This window comes from Lactuca serriola, chromosome 8 (assembly GCF_051521515.1).
Source record: "Lactuca serriola cultivar US96UC23 chromosome 8, Lser_US96UC23_V15, whole genome shotgun sequence".
NCBI classification, from domain to species: Eukaryota; Viridiplantae; Streptophyta; class Magnoliopsida; order Asterales; family Asteraceae; genus Lactuca; species Lactuca serriola.
In genome coordinates this window covers 45131213-45151311 of record NC_136415.1, presented here as the reverse complement: position 1 = coordinate 45151311, position 20099 = coordinate 45131213, and the positions used below count along the sequence as shown (strand labels likewise).

The 20099-nt window shown below is 37.1% G+C and overlaps 2 protein-coding genes across 2 annotated transcripts; one reads left to right on the top strand and one right to left on the bottom strand.

Annotated features, from left to right (window-relative positions):
• Positions 1-328: 328 nt before the first annotated feature.
• On the top strand, positions 329-1228 carry LOC145066855 (uncharacterized). The gene has a single exon (XM_079014109.1). The coding sequence runs from the start codon at positions 329-331 to the stop codon at positions 1226-1228; it is 900 nt and encodes a 299-aa protein (XP_078870235.1).
• An 11603-nt stretch (positions 1229-12831) lies between these two features.
• Positions 12832-14910, bottom strand: COS1 (6,7-dimethyl-8-ribityllumazine synthase / DMRL synthase / lumazine synthase / riboflavin synthase). Its single transcript, XM_079016770.1, has 8 exons — positions 14633-14910; positions 14428-14552; positions 13853-13948; positions 13669-13764; positions 13493-13571; positions 13380-13426; positions 13225-13284; positions 12832-13140 (listed from the first exon to the last, which is right to left on the bottom strand). The coding sequence occupies exons 1-8, from the start codon at positions 14796-14798 to the stop codon at positions 13099-13101; spliced, it is 711 nt and encodes a 236-aa protein (XP_078872896.1). The 5' UTR covers positions 14799-14910; the 3' UTR covers positions 12832-13098.
• Between the last annotated feature and the right edge of the window lie 5189 nt (positions 14911-20099).

Here is a 20099-nt window from a genome sequence, read left to right as displayed (position 1 = left end):
AATTGATAGTTAAGTTATTTTCTAAGACTAGAGGGTATGGTGCGGTTTGGGACCGCACCTTGGTGCCACCTCAGCAGGGAACACCGCCCTCAGGGTGCGGTTTCCTGCCATTGAAACCACAGTGCGGCCTTTGAAGACCGCAATATTTGATTGGTTGGTCATATTCTTGACCGTTGAACGCAATTTCGTCTTTTTTTTTTCTTTTTTTTTTTGTTTTTTTTTTCTTTCCTTCCTATATATATACACATATCAAACTTAATTTTTTTCACAATACAATCTTCTCTCTCTCAAAAAAAAAAAAAAATTTTAAATCACCACTCTCTAAAAAATGTCATCTTCTTCATCTTCTGAAGAATTTCAGACTATTTTTGATACCGCTATTGCGTGTGTTCAAATGGCGGAACAAACATACAACGTTGTATGTAACAACGCAGCTGCAAGTTCTCAACAGAGAACACGAAGATACATTTACAGAAATCGTGAAGAAGCCAACCAACGTTTGGTGCAAGACTATTTTGCAGAGAATGCCACTTACCAAGGGTATTATTTTCGTAGGCGCTTCAGAATGCTCAAAGGTTTATTCGAACGTATAGTTGAAGATGTAACGAGGGAGTGCAGTTTTTTCCAACAACGCTACGATGCTAGAGGTACACCCGGTTTCACTCCGTTACAAAAATGCACGGCCGCACTTCGTCAGTTAGCATATGGCATTCCGCCTGATGCGTTAGACGAAAGTTTTAGGATGTCTGCTAGGACAGCACGAGACAGTCTCCATTTTTTCTGCAAAACTGTCATTCAGTTTTATGGTCCAAAATATTTACGTAAGCCTACACGTAATGACATCTTGCAATTGCAAGCTCATCATGCTAGTGTGCATGGGTTTCCTGGAATGCTAGGAAGCTTAGATTGTCTCCATTGGGCATGGGAAAATTGCCCTACAGCATATCATGGGCAATTTACACGAGGTGATCATGGTCACCCAACGGTGGTACTTGAAGCAGTTGCATCACAAGATATGTGGATTTGGCATGCTTTTTTTGGTTCTCCTGGTTCGATTAACGACATCAACGTTCTTAACCGTTCACCAATATTTAACAACATATACGATGGATCCGCACCAGATTCTTCTTTTCAAGTGCATGGAACGCCATATAAGTATGGTTATTATCTGGTCGATGGAATCTATCCTGAGTATGTTGTTATGTTGAGCGTGCTTTTGGAGCTCTGAAGAAACGGTGGTTCATACTGAAAAAACCAGCAGCTTATTTGGGCGAGGAAAAACTTCAAGAAATCATGTATACGTGTATTATATTGCATAACATGATTATTGAAGACGAAGGAAGAGCGATATGTGCGTTTGACGAGGAAGAAATAATACCAGAGACACAGCCAATAGAAATTGGTGGCGAAGAGTATATAAACAGAAGAGCAGAGATACGTTGCAATGAAACATTTCATAATCTTCGCAATGACTTGGTGGAACACATTTACGGGGTTCAAAACATTAATCTTAATTTGGATCCACCGGATGACCCCGAAGACGAGTTCTCGGAGAACGACTTTATGTAGTTTCCTTTAGTTATTTTATTTATGTTTTTTAAGTTTATAGGGTTATTTAAATGCCATGTGTGTGGTTTTTTTTTTTTAGTAACGCAATGTACTGTTTTTTTTTATTTTCAAGTAATGAAGAATTATGTTTTTTTTTTATTAAAATAGAAGGTATATTAAATTAAATTAGTTAAAAAAAAAGAAGTTTTATTAAATTAAAATACTTAAAAAAAACAAAAAAATAAAAGAAATGCAAAGTGTGGCACCACACCCTTGGTGTGGCAAGAAACCACACTTAAGTGGTAAAATGTGACGTGGCGCTTACGTGGCGAGGGAGGGAGTGCGGTTTCGGTGGCACCACTCCCGCCAGCCTAAGGTGTTTGGTAAAAACTATTTATATAAGTAAAACAATAAAAAAAACATGTTTGTATATTTAAGCATATTTGTTGTTTATATGTAATATCTTATCTTTAATCATTTGTAATAATATATTTGATAAAAGATTATATAAATTACATTAATTTCCTATTTTATCGTTACTTTGAATATATCATCAAATTTTTGAAAAGGGCTAGTATGTTGTTAATGACTCTGTAAATAGTTTTTTCTTTCAATATCTTCTTGCTTTTTTATGGCATTTGCACAATGCCAAAATTTAATGAGTTTGATCAATGAAATCTTTTGTCTCTGCCTAATAATAATAACCAACATTTATATGGTTACATCCGGAATTTAACATAAATTTTTTAAATTCTTAAATGAAATTCTTTGTAATATGAATAACTTTTAAAATTAATTTAAACAAAAAGAATAGACTTAAAAACTCATATTTAGTTAATATAGAATAATTAAATTAAAATTTTAGTTATTTTTTAAGAGATAATATAACCCAAAATCTTTGACATTGGTAGTTTGACTTTTCAATCATAAAAGTTAATATATGATTTTTAACTTAGCCAATCTAATTAGCTTTTAGACCTAAATTGAAAATATATTAACTTTCTAGTGTTTAAATGAGAATTACTAAGTTAAAAATGTCAATTGGGGCTGTATTGGAGCCAAGTCTAAAATTCGAAAGTTAAGAGCTTAATTATGAATTATAAAAGAAAGTTATATCTAAAACCCTAAATCTTATTCCTCATTTCATTCATATATTTTGAGAGATTTGAGAGATGTGGAATCAATTGAAGGAGTGAAAATGAAGATCGGAAGTAGAGATTGATGTTTTAATGAGGAATTATAGTAAATCCATCAGTTGAAGCTTGTATGGTAGTTGATTCATCAATTCTTAGTATATATATTAAGCTTCTAATATTATAAAATCATTATCAAATATGAATCCATTGATAAACTTCATGACTAGGTCATGCTTAGCGTTGAATTATAAGCTACATAACACTAATATAATCATTTACATTCGTCTCTATGGTCAAACAATGAGTTGTGAACTTTTTATGGTGATTTTGAAATGATAGTTACATGAATTCAACCATGGATGCATTTGAATTTGATTTTAATCATTGAATTATTTTAATGATGTGATTTGGATGTAAGTTTGGTGATCAAAGTCCATGAAACGTCCCATTGTTAAAAGCATGTTTTTCATTTTTAAATAAGGTAAAATTATCATTTACATAAAACTCATGTTATGAAAACCCATTTGCTCTAAGTTATGGTTGTTTGAAAATCAGAGTAATATAAATGATGTAAAATCTTCATAGCTATTGATGAGTATGTACAGTCACGCCTTTGTCTTTCCACGATCACCAGTGGTACCTGAAAAACATGAAATCCACAACTGTAAGTCAAAAATTAACGAGTTTCCCTAACATACCACACACCACAATATACATACAATGCATGCACATACGAGCCTTCAATTTGTTTGGCCTGCCTTGCAAGTCCTACAACATGCTTGGACCGTTCCGAACCCTACAGTCTGATTGGCCCGTCTTGCAAGGCATATAGTACACCTGGACCACTCTCTCTCAACATACAACTGATCCACACTTGGCCTATAGCACACTGTTGGCCCGCCCAAGTGTCATGGCCTACACCACAAAGTAGGACTGCCTCAACCCACCACTCAATATGTAGATATATGTAACAAACAAGCAATCAAGTAAACATATAAACACATGTCACTATTTACACTAGTCTACCTGTCTAACAACTCAATAGTGCATTGTAACATCCCAAAATTCAAGGCTGAAAATTTCATTTTTGAATAAGTTATTATAAAACCATAAGTAATAAAACATCCATAATAACATCTCATGTCAAAAACCAAAGTAGAAATAATCAAAACATGTTATCATAAAACAATATCAGAGTCTAATCCCCAAGATCTCATGTGCGGAAATATAGTGTGATGCGCTGCAATCGAGCCGACTCCTTTCCTTTGAAAACGAAGTACCTGAAACCAAAACTGAAAACCGTAAGCACAAAGCTTAGTGAGTTCCCCCATCATACCACATACCATACAGTAACATACGTAGCCAAGCATATTTGGGTGTCGACCTCCCCTTCGGTCTATTTCAACCGGATAACTGCCTAGCATATCTGGGTGGTGGTCTCCCCTTCGGTCTCTTTCAACAGGATAACGGGGACTATTTCACCCCTACCACTACCTCATAATAACATAGCCAAGCATATTTGGGTGTCGGCCTCCCCTTCGGTCTATTTCTACCGGATAACTGCCTAGCATATCTGGGTGGTGGTCTCCCCTTCGGTCTCTTTCAACAGGATAACGAGGATTATTTCACCCCTACCACTACCTCATAATAACATAGCATAACATACATAAATATATTGTCAGGCATATCTGGGTGCCCGACCTACCCCTTCGGTATCGATCAACCGGTATCCGGGAGTTGACCTCCCATTCGGTATCTTTCAACCGGTAACCGGGGACCATGATTGTCAAAATCGCGATCCTGATCGTAGGATTGTACGATCCTACGATCCTGGGTATAAACAACGATCCGGATCGTAAAATGATCGTATTTTTGGTAGGATCGCACGTAGGATCGCAAGATCGTAGGTAGGAACGTAGGATCGAGATCCGATCCGATCCTACCTTCCTTTGAGTTTTTTTTTTTTTTTTTTTTTTTTTTTTTTTTTTTTTTTTTTTGCAAATGAATTTTTTTTACCACTTTATGTCTTTTACTCTTTACCAATCTACCATTTATAATTTTTTATTGTGACTAATGACTAATATTTTGAAGTTTTTATAACTTTTGAACGAAAAATTAAATGTTTGAAATATTTTTCATGATTAAATATTATAAATTAAAATTAAAATTTATTTTGTGGGATCGTAGGATCTCGATCCCGATCTTGCAAACCTAAAAACGATCCTAGGTAGGATCCCGATCTTGACAACCTTGTCGGGGACTATTTCACCCCTACCACTCCCACATAATAACGTAACACAACTTACTACTAGGCATGCATGGGTTCTGACGCCCCCTTCGGTATCTTTCAACCGGTATCCGAGGACTATTTCACCCCTACTACTAATAAAATGTATCACAGAGCATCCTAGTACACAAACATAACAGATAATGACATACCAGATAATTATCACAAAGACAATCATCTAACAAACAACTCCTACTAGTGGATCGACATTGTGGCCTTAGACCCACTTCTACTGGAAGGTAACTCACCTCACACTGCTGAAGTCCTGCAGACACAACCCCAACTACTGGATGACAGATTCCCGAACTGTCAATATCAAAACATCACCCAATTAATAATCGGGTCCCAACACATAACCATAAGTTCTTGGAGTAACAGGATACATTACCCCCATCTTGGCTTGATATAAGCCCAAGGCCCAATCCAAAGGCCCAAAATTCAAATTAGGAATCAAAGCCCAACATATTGCCTAATTTTACAAATTGGGCCCAACCTCTCACCTGGTCTTATTCTAAGGCCCAATCATTTAGTCCAGTCCAAACATTTGGCATTTCTAATGGCCCAATATCTCATAATCATAAAGGCCCCAACTATGGCCCATCTATGGCCTAATTTTCCAAATTGGGCCCAAACCCTCACATTAGCCTTACCCTAAAGCCCATTAAATTAGTCTAGTCCATATGATTATTCTTGGATGGCCCATCAATATCCCAATCACCAAAGCCCAATAGAAAGACCCAACTCAAGGCCCAAGTGCAATTAGGGTTTTCACATAAAATGACGATTAAGGTTAAGTGTTTCTCACTTAACCCATTAAGGACTTGATCCATTAAGTCCAATATTGCCTTAGATTAATTGCAAATGATTAGTAATTAATTATTTTAAGTTTAGCAAACAATTCCAGTGCGGGTCCCGATCAATCCCCAAAATAAGGGTTTCATGACATCAAGGTTTTCCAAACCCTAATTAGGGTTTTCAACCCAAATACTAGTCCATTAGTCACATGGTTAATCTTTTAGATCACTTTGGGCTTCATTGGGCCCATTAGGGTTTCATAAGGCCCATCAGGGTTTCGTTAGTTGGGCACCACCATTACTAGTGGTCAACGGCGGATCGCGGCGACGGCCACGACCTCACAGTGGTGGTTATGGTTTTTAGTCCATTTTGTCCACACATCCAAAAATCAACTACACACAAGCAAAAGCACACCGCCACCCAAAACGGCAGTTGGTGGCGGCAGGAGGCGGCAACCACCACCTCACGGTGGTGGTTTTGAGTATTCCTTGATTATTTCGTTACAGAGTACAGCATACAAAGCAAAATCCCATTAACACACACACTAAGCTAAGCTAAGCTAAACACACACACAACCACCCTAGCGGTGGCCGGCGGTGGCACATGGTGGTGGCGATTTTTACCAAGAATTTCACACACCAGACCCTACATAAACAATCCATGCCAAAACACACATACATATATGAACACAACCGCCTAACGTGGTGGTTGGCAGTTGTTGCACTGTCAGCCACCACCACACGGTGGTGGCGGCATTTCATCTTGATTTCCAGTAAAGCAGCCACGGTAGGAATGGCGACACAACATATCTCGGTGATTTTTCCGGCTTGGCATCGATGGTGGCGGCTGGAGTCACGAACGGCGACGACGAGAAAGATAGAAGCGGCGGCTTGGAGGAGAAGGAGGGTGGCAGCGGAGATAGAAGATGCGACCGCTAGTTGATCGGAATTGCATGGTGGCGGCGGTTTTTCCGATCCCAACAGTTGTGGCAACGTCGATGGTGAAGGGTGGCGTAAGGGCGGTGCGGAGGCTGGAAGAGTGAGGCATAAGGGGGGAGGTGATGGCTGCTCATATTTTTAGGGTTAGGGTTTGGACTTAAGATGGTATCGATTAAATACCCCATCCCTTAACACATCTTTGCCATAATGACGCTTCCATTCCCTCTTCCATAAAATCTTTCCAAAAGAAGTCTATAATTTACCATTTAAACCCTGCCCCATAAATCCTTTGCAAATTAAGTCCAAATTTTACCAAACAGCCCCTCTTCTACAAATTGTTCTCAAATGAAGCCCATATGTTACCATTCAACCCCTAAGCTTCCAAAATCTCTTCAATTTGAGTCCTAATAATTCGCCAATTAGTTCCTGGCTTCTTAAATATTTACGAATCTAATCTGAAACTTACACTTTAACCCCCGACTTCTAAAATTGTAACAATTAGCTCCTCGAGACCAACACCTTGCTATATAATTATTGATTTTAGGGCTACTATACATTCATTAATTCATTTATTTATTTATTTAATAAATGGGGTGTTACAACTCACCCCCACTTAAATTAGATTTCGTCCTAGAAATTGTTCATTACCATTCCTTACACGCCCAACCACTCTAGTAACATGGTCACCATCCCACACCCTAGCCTTCCCAGGGTAGCCATGGCCAATCTTCGTAAATCCCTAAAATCCGCAGGTGAACAAATTCCTCGCAACAAGATCACATCTACTTCGTCTGAAATTTGTTGTCTCGAGATGGCCTGATTCCCTGACAGCCCACTCATATTGAATCATTATCTTTGAATCCAGTATGTTTATCCCTCAACTGACTACTCAACTTCTAATAGCTCGAGTTTCCCACTATAAAACAGGATCACAAACCTAATTATCCATGCAAATCACTTATACTTGGCCAAGGCTCAGCTGATCCCGCTGTGAGTGGCTTGTCACTTCCCAATCAACCAGTTATTACATCCGTACTTGCAACCTAATACACAAATACTAACACATGGCCGCTTTCCAAAAGCCACTGTAACCTCTTGGGTCTCAATTCGCTCGCCAATCATCTGAAATACCGGGCCTCGGCCCGCTTGTGGAGCCAAAAGACCCACACGCAGTCGCTCCATGCAACTTCTGAACCAAATCCTTGTCTATCAATAGTTGCCATTAGTTATCTTACCACTATGGCTCTAACAACCTCTTGATCCAACTGGTCGGGTCCATGCGTCGAATCCTGACGTCACCAACTCCACAGCTAAAAGTGATTGCTACATGACCAATGGTAGTCTTATATCACAAACAACCTTAAGCAATACATTACTTCCCTGATCTTATAATTGTAGTGACGCTCCTACAGTCTTATCACTAGCTCAACCAGATCTAATCCATCTGGGTAATTCCGAAATCCAATCCGTGGATTTCCATATTGATTTAATTAAATTAATTAATTGTTTAATTAAAAGATAAAGATTAAATCAAAATTGGTTTATTTTTAAATTAAATTAATTTTATATTAATTTTGAAAATTTAAACTTAAACCTAGTATTTTAGAAAAGTTTTAAAATACACTTTATACTATATATCATTAAAATATTAATATAATATATGTATAAGACAAGTCAGTCAGATCGCTAGTATGCCTCATAAACGAAGTCATACTCTAAAGGGGTATAAAGAAACTACCTGTAAAATGGTAGTTGAATGAGTGTCCACTCTCACCCACCGCTTCCTTGTTTGGTGGAGGGTCGTTAGCATAACGGATCTGATAGGATATTAACTTCATTAAAAGTATAATGCTATTAAAGTACTAAAACTCATTTATAAAATCCCACTCTAGTTGCTTTAGGAAAATGTGAAAAAGCATGCTAATCCATGAAAACACACATTATGCTTTATATGTCGTTAGTGGAGCGGATGTGGTTAACCGAGACACTGATAGAGACTATAAAGAGATATGATGGACATCTTGAAAATTATCATTGTTTATGGAGCGTGTGTGGTTTACCGGCACATCAATGTGAGATAATAAATGACATCAAGGTTGTCGAGCGGGTTTGCATGGTTATTCAGATCTTGTTTGTGATCCTCGTCATCCCAGTCATAAAAGTTAGATGATAATATGAGATTAAATGTAACATTCCGTTTGAAATTTAATTAAATAAGTAAATAAATAATAAACCTTTAACCCCAAGATGTAAATCATATTATTTTGTAACCCTAAATCCTTAATAAATTAGCAGGGTGTTGGTTTCGGAGAGTTAAATGTCATAATTTGGATTTTGGGGGTTAAAGGTGTAATTTACAGATTGGTTTTGAAAAGAATTCTGGAGGTTGAGGGTTTTTTGGTAAATTATGGATTTAAGTTGAAAAGAATTGAGAGGGAGGGACTGGAAGTGTAATTGTGAGTTAAGTTTGTATATAGACGGGCATATGCCCGTCAATTCCCTTCATTCAAACCCTAACCCTAAAACCTTCATGCAGCTGCCACCTTATTCCCCCTACCTCCAGCCGCCGCTATCAACTCTGACCACCTAGCACCACCGAACGTCCACTAACAGCTCTTGTTGTCGGTGATAACGAACACAGTCAGGAAACTGGGTGACGTCGCACCAAGTGGAGATCGGAGCGCCTTAATCTTCCTTTCATTCACTTTGGCTTCGACGAACATGAGACTCCCTCCTTTATTTTCTTCCCTTTTAGATTATTTTATCTCATCCTTCGATATTGAGTTTAGAAAATGCATTGAGCTTATTTGTGCTTCGTCTTCTTCTTCTTGCAACACCATCACATAGAAGGTCTTTTTCTTCGGGCAATCTCGGATCAGGTGAGGCCCATCACACAAGTAGCATTTGATCTCCTTCTGTTCTTCTCTTCAGCTTCTTCATTCAATTACTTTTCCTTTTATATTCAAAGGTTGGGGTGTGTTTTGTATTGGTTCCGGTTCTGACATAGTTTGCTATCCCCCACTATTCTTCTTAACCATGCTTTCTTTTCGAAATTCCATTAGTTCTTCTGCCACGACAATAGCTTCGTTGATGTCTCTGACATTTTCTCCTCTTGAGCTCGTTGTAGGCCCTATATTGTAGTCTATCCATGAAATAGAAAAGTTTGCCCTTCTCCTGCATGTCGGGTAACTCGAGCATCAAGCTCGTGAATTCAGCTATATAGTCTTGGATGGATCCAGTATGCTTTAGCCCACAAAGTTTCTTCATCGCTATGTCTTCAACATTATGTGGACAAAATTGTCTCTTAAGTTGCCTCTTGAACTCTTCCCAGGTGTCTATGGTGTATAAGCCTTTTTCAATGTCTTCATGCTTCCTTCTCCACCATAGGGATGTACTTGTACATAGGTAAAGGACTGTTGTATCGACCTTCGTCTTGTCTTACTTTACTTGACTAGCATTGAAGTAACATTCCATCGACCAAAAGAATTCGTCAAGTTCTTTAGGGTCGCGTTTTCCTCCATAATTTAATGGTTTCGGTGCTTCCGTGTGTGGCAACTTATTCGTAACGGCTCCTCCGGCGATTTGCTGCCTTGCACAAGTTTACTTCGGCTTCTAGCGTAGCTACCTTCTCACAGAACTCATTTCGCAAGGTGTTGATAATTCCAAGGACTTCTTCCTTGATGACACCGTTGGTCTCCTTCAATCCATCGCTCGTGTCACTTATCTCTACAACGAACTGATCGACAGTATCCTTCCATTCAAGGATCTCGCCGACGTTAATCTCCGTCCTTGTAAGCTTGTTATTTAATCTTGCCAAGACATCTATCGATTGGTCCCTCTTCTTTCACTTTCTTCCTTTCTCCTCGATGACAGGGGGCACGTTTGCTACTTCACTACTTCCTCCTTCCATAGCTATGATCTCTGGCTTGTATGAACTCTGGCTCTGATACCACGTGTCACAGGATGACTCCTTCACCGTGTGCCACTTAGTGCTTCTTCGACTAAGTCAGGCTTTTGGAACACTTCCTTACGATGTACTAACGACTAGGATGGCAAAAGATGCGATAAGGAATGTTACGAAGTAAGAAATAAAGCTTTTGTTATATAACTCAACTTCTTACACAAGAACTTCTCAACGAGTCCTACAAATGAGACATCCTTCCTATTTATAGGTACCTTACACCTCCTCAAATGGAAGTTTCTAGGTTCCGATCATTCTTGACTAATCTAGACTCTTTCTATTATATACATGGATTTTACAAGACTTTAGAATATGGTATACTTGTCTACAATGCTCTAGAAATCTCTAGTCGTCCCGACATTATCCAAATTTCTCTTGTATGATCTGGTGTGCTCTAGATCGTTCCAAAGTCTTTCGGCTCGTTCTAGCTTCGTCTAGTGCTTTCTTGATTATTCCGGATCGTTCTTCTTTGTTCCACGGACATCTACAATATTACAGCTTCTTCCAGGGTCCCGTAGAGCATTCTTGATCTCTCTGGAGACTTCTCGAGTATACTGGATCGTTTCGGAGTTCTCTAGACGATTGTGGAATTTTCCAGAAACTTGGTTCGTGACAGTAGGCCTATGCTGAGAGTAGGTATGTGTTATGTCGAGCGTAGAGTTTGACTGTTGACTTTTTGACCAGTTTGACTTTTGGTCAAACTTGGGTAGAAGTGAGTATTTAGCTAAGGGGATAGTCTTGGTTTGGATTTACGTAGCTCAGGTTAGCTGTTATATTGCTTGGAATGTAGTTGAGCTTCTATTGTTTCGTTCATGTGAGTCTTCTCAATATACTTGTTTGTGTGGTAGTATACATATGTTGACAAGGTGGGTCTTAATTATAGATTGATGTTACATGTGAACTGAGTTGTTGATAACTCCTAGATTGCTGATAGTCCCTAGGGTTGATGATAACCAGTGAGGTGTGTTGTTAATCCACAGGGCATTTGTTAGACTACTGGGACCGCTGATAGTCCCCAAAGTTAACGATAGTCCAATAGTTGTGTATAGTGTGTGTGCGTGTGTTGTATGTGATATTCAGGACTGTTGATAGTCCTAAAGCCGCTGATAACCCTTAGTTGATTATTATGAGGTGTTGTATGTGATATTTTAGGGAACTCATTAAACTTTGTGTTTACAATTGTGGATTAAATATTATGCAGATACTTATCGGATTGCGAAGACGAGACTGTACACACACATCAACAATTTTATGATTCAAGATTCATCATTGTCTTCTTTATAACTCTAATTTTTGAATAACAGTTTATGAACATATGGTTTGATCTGAATGCAATTTTTATTAAAAATGGGTGTTTATATTGTTTTAAAAATGAAAAAAATTGTCTGTAAGTTGGAATGTTACACAAAATTGAGATGATCAAACAACACAACAACAACAACCACATTAATACAATTAGATTAGAGAATGGTTATCATGTATTATTGATGCTTCAAAGATGTGAAAACACTATAATGGTGAATTTAAGAATATGGTTTTTGATAGAAAACCATAGCCACGGTGTGGTGTTGAATAGAGAGAGACAAAAAATAGTGGCAGTGACGAACGAAGGGCAACCAAAGGCGATGATGATACTGAACGGAGAGCAATATAGCACAAAGGAAAAAACCAGAAAGCGTGATGTGCATGCATACATAAGGATATTGTTTTTCGGGTTAAAAACGAGGGACGTTATTGTGATTTAATCTCAAAAAGCTATAAGTCATTCTCAAGAAGTCAGGTTGAAATGGCTTCTAAAAACAACTTATTAGTGGTGGTAAAATGAATTTTAAAAAGTTGTTTTTGTATGTGAAATACTATTTTAGATTATAGCATTAAAACTAATAAGTCAGTAATTCGTTTTCTAAGTCAATTCCAAACACCCCTTTAAACATCATCTTTTTTAATTTTAAAATATTGTTTTGGAATATTATCATTTACATCTCTGTATAAGTATTGAATCCCTTTGTATTATATTAGGGTGCGTTTTTGAACGAGCTTTTGAAAGCTTTTACGATCTATTACATTTGCTAATATAGCTGGCTTTTTAATTACTTTAGTGGTATCAAAAAATACTACATAGTAATTAACTCAAAAAATAATATAAGCTTGCGTGTCAACACAACCTAAATCAAGTTCCAATTTTAGCTTATTTTTTCAACTTGGTACGCTCACCATTATCATGTGCTCAAAAAAAAAAACACCAATCTTTCCTGCAAATTACACAAAAAGAAAACCAAAAAAGAAAAAAGAAAAAAGATTCAGACTCTTCTAGTTATTCAAACAACATGATCTCCTTAAGACAATATTTTCGCTTCAATGATTGCCTATATTATAGCCTTTGCATTCTCATGATATGCTCCTAGCAATGTAACCTCAACAGAAGAAACACCATTAATCCTTGAGATGATGCTCAAAAAGAGATGCCATCTCAATCTGCAATACATTTTTAAGATTTCAGTCAACAAAATTTTGCAATTTTTATTTCACAAAAAAAAGTCATCAGTCAAACCAACTTACAGCAGTCAAAGCTGCCTCAGATCCCTTATTCCCTGCTTTACCACCTGCACGATTCAAGGCCTGTAACAATACAAAAATAATGATCATTTTGATATAAAGGTAAAATATCACAATATCTCAATTCTCAAAATCTTAAATTAATTATTAAAATATACCTGATCCATGTCTTCACATGTCAAGACTCCAAATATGCAAGGAACACCTGTAATAAACAATATGTAAGTATCATAATTCATATCATGGCTTTAAATATAAACTTAAAAACAACCTGAATTAAGTCCAGCAGAAAGGACTCCAGATGCAGCTGAATTAGCAACAGCATCATAGTGGGTAGTATCACCTCTAACCTACAAAACCACAAATCACCATTTTCATGTAAGATATTATATATTGTTTGCTAGAGTTATTGAACATGATATAAAAAGTTGGGAATAAATATATCACCACAGCTCCTATACACAAGATTGCATGATATTTTCCTGATTTTCCAAGCTTTTCAGCAACCAAACCAATCTCAAAACTACCAGGAACCCAAACGACCTAATAATACGAACACAATAATGTTAGTTACAGTAGCATAAAATGGCCCAATAAATTATACAAATGGAGATAATACATAATTACACACATCAATATCTTCTTCCTTCACTGAATACTTCTTGAATGTGTCCAAAGCACCATCCATCAAAGGCCTTGTGACAATTTCATTAAACCTTGCAACTACCTATGTCAAGAAAAGCAGTAGACATATTACAAAAGGTAAACAATATCTGAATTATCAAGGAATTTTTGTGTATTTAACATGTAGTAAATGGTGAATAGTCTACAGAATCCCAAAATTATTATCACCCAAGAGTTGGCATACTGAAAATGTAAAACAGATCAAGCTCTCTCTGTTATACATGATACATTTGAATCATGAATGTTGATTACCAAAGAAAAGACACTTGGCAATGTGTATATAAATATGTTCAACTGTTCAAATTTGATTTCAGAATTGATAAAATTTCAAGAAAGTTGAAAGAGTTAATCTAAAAGATTGAATTCTATGATATTAAACTTGAAAATGTCGGTTAATATGGTTTCGTTAACTAGACAATCGACATCATGAATCCAGGACCCTGAAAATTCCCATACTAATAATTAGAGGGAAGAAATTGGAGAAAGAAAGAAAAACAGAGAAAAGATAGTGAGTGTACTAACGATAGCAAAGCGAAAACCCTCAGCCTTGGTCAGGAAACCGGTCAATTGACGAACAGCTTCTGTTTGAAAGGGTGATTTCTTCTTCTCTGCCGTGGTTGCCGTTACAAATAGCGGGTTTGCCAAACCTTACAGTATCACAGACGTATATGTATGAATGCCAAATGAACAAATTGAGAGTGGAATGTTGAACATGTATAAATCTTACATTTTGGGGAAAACTGGATCAGGTGAGATGTAGAGGAAGTTCTACGTGTAGGGAGAAGGGCAAGTGATGAAGAGCGAAGACGTGTTCCCCTTGAAGATAATAACGATGAGGTATCATCGTGAAGAAGATGGATAAATGTTGAAGAAGCTGTGGTAGTGGCCGCCATTTTCGTCTGCTACCTGGAATTTGGGTCGAGATTTTGACTTGCCAAGGATTTCACACTTTCTCTCTATGGTTCGCCGTCTGAATTTTTTTGCACCCAAATATTTTTCCCTAAACACCAGTTAGATTAATAAATCAGAAATGAAATAATAAAAATAACTCACATATTCATTATTTAAAAATAAGATAACTATTTATTTATTTTTATAATTTTGCACATATATTTTAGAGTAAAATGTATTCATAACAAAAAAAAAAACATATAATACATTTTATATCCGAAACAAAGATTAATTCAAATACCAGAAATTCAAAATCACAAATGCTGTCTATTAAGCTGCAAAAGAAAATTTCATATCGAGTTTATTGAGTTATAATTACAAACCTTGAATGCAATGAAGTCTCGTGGAGTGCAGACGTCAGAGTCGATGTCTAGCTGGTCGTGAGTCGTAAAGTCTCGTGGAGTGCAGACGTCAGAGTGAATGTCTAAGTGGTCGTGAGTCGTAAGGAAGGCTACAATACTGGAGTAATAAAAAGAAACCCTAAAACATTTTTGACACAACATTATTATTATTATTATTATTATTATTATTATAACATTTTAGCAAATGTGGATAGTACTTGTATTATTTATTTTGATTCTTACTTCTTTCTTATCAGCCCTTTTCTAAAGCCACGTCTCAAAGCTCCATGCTTCATCCATTTTCTCATAATCACCACCTTAAACATTCATACTCATTAAGATTTAATGTAAATAACTTTTTATCTTTTTCTTTATAATTAAATTAAATAGCTTCTTTTATTTTCTTATAACAAATTTTATTACGTAATATTCGGTATAAATTGGAATATCAAAATATATCATTAAAATCATGTGATTTGTATCTATATAATATATAAATTTGTATCGATATGACATAAATTAGACATTTTGTAACATCCGGATTTTCAGGTATCATAATTCAAATATTTCTTTTGAGTTAAGAAGAAGGACTCAACGAGTTGGCGCCTAAACTCGTCGAGTATGATCGCGACTAATGACTCGGATTAATGAATGGACTCGACGAGCCGGTGAGGCGACTCACGAGTCTGCGTTGTTGGCAGAAACCCTAAATCTTTGGGCTTGATCAGCCCTATTTAAAGGCATTTATGGCCTTCATTAGCGGCTACCTTCCCAGAAGAGAGAACCCTAGCGAGCTTGAGTGTGTTGAGTGAGAGGAAGAGCTATCTTGAGCTTTTTGGTGTGATTTTGCAAGGAAGGATGAGAGTTCCACCAAGAGGGATCAAGGAGGGTTGTTGTTCTTAGTCATTCAAGCAAGGAGTTTCATTCTGAGGTACAAAATCGACCCCCTTTCCTTCCTTATTGTGTAGATTCCATTTTGGGGTTAGGGCTTGAATCACTTCATCTCTGGGGTTTTGAATGCCTCAAACCCCTCTTGCTAGTTTGTGTTATAGATCTGGACCCTTCTAGGTCCAGAGAGCCGAGAATATGAAGCTTTAGTTGAGTAAACCTTTGGGTTTGAAGCTAAGAGGCATTTATGGGGTTTTTATGGTATATTATGCAAAATACACCATGCATGAACGCCAAGTTCAGACCTTTACGTGACTTTTCGGTGTTAGAAGGTCAGATCTATAAGTTAGAGAAACAGATCTGACCTCAGAAATTCGTTTGAGCATTTCCATTGGAGGAAACTCGTCGAGTCCATGGAAGGAATCGACGAGTCAGATCGGGTTGCTCCGTGTTCTGTGATCAGTGGTAACCTGTCGATTGAAAGGTCAACTCGACAAGTCGAGTGAGGCCTTAGAAGGATTCTGTGACATCCCCATTTTTACGGCCAGAAAAAGACCGATTTTGTTTATGCTTTATAAAAATCAGAGTACTTCTTTTCATAAAAATGTTGCGGAATTTGTTCCCAGAAAAACATGATAAATACGTTATCAAAACATTTTCGAAGAAACGTATTTTATTTATTTTAAAACGTTTGGGATGTCATTGTCAATACAGAAACATAAGCATAAACAGAACTTACTAGTGATCTACATCTCTTTAATCTCTCAGTGTAATGTGACTTCATGACAACACCTGTGACATAAATAAATTGAGTGGGTCAGGTTGGGAAACCTGGTGAGTACATAGGGTTTTCAACCCACAATAATGTATTTATTATGTTCAAACAATCAAACAATCAACCCAATTACCCATCCCCATTATCTTCTTTACTCTTAAGGATTTACCCTAAGAATCAACCATTCCCCGTTCATACATTCCTAAGGATCATCCTAAGGAATCGGCACGAAGTCCATCGTCGCCGGGGTTTAGGCACTAAGTCTGCATAGTCGCCAGAATTTATACAACAGGCACTAAGTCTGCATAGTTGCCAGGGTTTTGGCACCAAGTCTGCATGATCACCAGGGTTTAGGCATCAAGTCTGCATGATCGCCAGGGTTTAGAGTACACCGAGCGAACACATCGTTCACAACACTTACAGTTTGCGAGCCTGCTAGTGCTCCACTGGACTCTCTAGAATAGTCTGTGGTTGTCATCCATACTCTGCTGAATGAAGGGGCCATCGTTTGGGAAAAGGCTTCTCACATCGTTCACCTCTCACCCTCACCTCGTGGTCTATAACGCCTCTCAACTCATCGTCCAACTTATATTTCATCTATTACATCTACCTATGTTTTACCCCAACATTTTTGTAGATATAAAATACATATATAGTTTAAATCCTTTAAAACGTGTATAAAATCATTCAACTAGCATAGATAACAAGTACTCAGATAATACGCACACATAACACATAATTTATATAGAATACTTCATATCTATGTGTAAGATGAAAGGCACCATGCACTCACTTGAAAAGGTGGTGATTCCGAACTCAGACAACGTTTCGCTTCTTAAAAAAATAATTTCCTTCGACGAAACCTAGTATTATTACAAGTCGAGTTTAGTCTATTATTCGTCGAGACTAATTAATAGTCTAGCTATTATTACTATTATATAAGCGTTAAATAACACTCAATATAACTCATAATAATAGCCCAAATAATTATTTTTAAGGTCCTAAAAATGTTATTATAATTAAATAAAAGCTATATTAAATATAGTATAGGCGTAGCTCACTTACAACGGGTTTTTATTAAAAACCGGGCTTCGCTGGAGAAGCGTTTCCGAGTCGAAAGCTTTTCTTCTCGGAGCCGTCGGGCGCTCCGGGGCTCTCTTCTCGTGGTAGGTAGGTTCCCTAGACTTGGGAGGGGTTTAGGGAGGTTAGAGAGAAGTTAAAGAGAGAAAGAAATGTTTATGGTGTGAAGAAATAATGAAGGGTTCATCCTTTATTTATAGGGATTTTATAGTAAAGTAGCCGCTAAGTTTCGTCCGTATCTTTCGCGTACGAGCTACGTTTTCTACGTTCTTTATATCCACGCGTTGGTATTTACGAGGACTACAACTTTCATTTAGACCTCGTTGGCTAATTCTCCTTCTATCTCAGATTTACAAAAATTGTATCGTATTTATCGCGCTCGAAGAGTAGCGACTAAGCTTCGTCCATATCTTTCGCATACGAGCTCCGTTTCCGACGTTATTTATATCCATGCGTTGGTATTTATGAGTACTACAACTTTCATTTAGACCTCGTTGGCTAATTCTCAATCTATCTCGGATTTACAAAACTGTATCGAATTTGCCGCGCTCGAAAAATAGAGACTAAGCTTCGTCCATAACTTTCGCATATGAGCTCCGTTTTTTACTGTCTTTTTATCGTTTAACTCCTATTAATGATATCTTCATTTCTCGTTTAGATTATTTTGGCTGAAAATCGACCGATCTAAAATTCGAATTTTCGGGCTGTGCACTGCTATGCTAAATCTTAGAAAAATCATAACTTCCTCATACAAAGTCAGATTTGGGCGTTCTTTATATGGAAACTCTCGGTTTAACATTTTCTATTACTTTTGATTATATCGTTAAGGCTAAATCTCTCTCTATCGTAAATTCACTATTTACGCTTCCCGGTATCGTGCCGGTTCCGTCGCGAAACTTCGACGGGTCATAACTTCTTCGTTATAACTCAGATTTCGGCGTTCTTTATATGTACGGAAATTTTGTAACATATACTACAACTTGGTTAATATTATTCATTCTAAATAATCTTTTGTCAAAAAGTCGTTTTCGACTCCTATTATCTCTAAATTGACTAGCTCAGATCTACGGGCGTTACAGATTCAGAGGACACGCATGGACTCGTTGAGTCACCCGAGTGCACTCGACGAGTCTGGTCAAAGTTGGGCCGTTGACTTTCGTTGACTTTTAGGGTTTGGCCAACATTTGGACATTTGGACCATTGGAGGGGTAAAATGGTCTTTTCCCCTTCTGTAAGATTATAGGAAGGGATTAGTCCAGCTTCTTGAGGCCTAAGATTAATTAGGGATAATTATTATGTGTTAGGCAGGAGCTAGACCCAGTAGAGATCATGATCCCGATTACGAGATTTTCATTCATTAGCTTACGAGGTGAGTTTTTTCACTATGCTTACCTTGTGTGGTAAACCTTATGTGTGACCAGAGGGTCTTATGTGCATGAACTGTGGAATGAGATATCCTGCTATTTACTTGTGTTATGATTTATGAGTATTATATTGTGATGCTGAGTTGAGGGACCGGAGGGTCCATATGAGTTATAGGACCAGAGGGTCCTACTGAGACACATCGACCAGAGGGTCTAACTGAGCTAGAGTCTTGAGTGGCTATTGTGATGTGTGTGGTATTTGGGGAACTCACTAAGCTTTTATGTTTACCGTGTTATATGTTATGTGTTATGTGTTTTAGGTAGTTCCGAGGATCACGGCAAGACATCGGCTTGTACACACCGACAGAAGATTGTTTTTTTTTTTTTTTTTTTTATGATTCTGAGATTGTGTTTTCCTTTTGTTGACATTCGAGAAATACGTGTTTTGATAGTTATGATACAAGTTTTATTGTGTTAAAAATGAAAATTTTGGTTGAAAAATTACGTTGTTACACATTTCATATTCTCCGTTTGAAAATTCATTTTCCTTTACAACATTATACTATTGGAATATAATGTTTTATGGACGTTCGAATGCATATGAATTTAACAAATTCTATGTTAACTTTTGTTCCGTTTTAACATATAAATGTTTCTATAAAAAGTTAGTTATAACTTTTTAAAGTTATAACTTCAAATTTAACATATAATTAAAAAAATTAAATGTTTCTATAAAAAGCTTTAAATCTCTTATTTAAAACCTTAACCTCATTAATTGTGATAGTGATTTGCCTA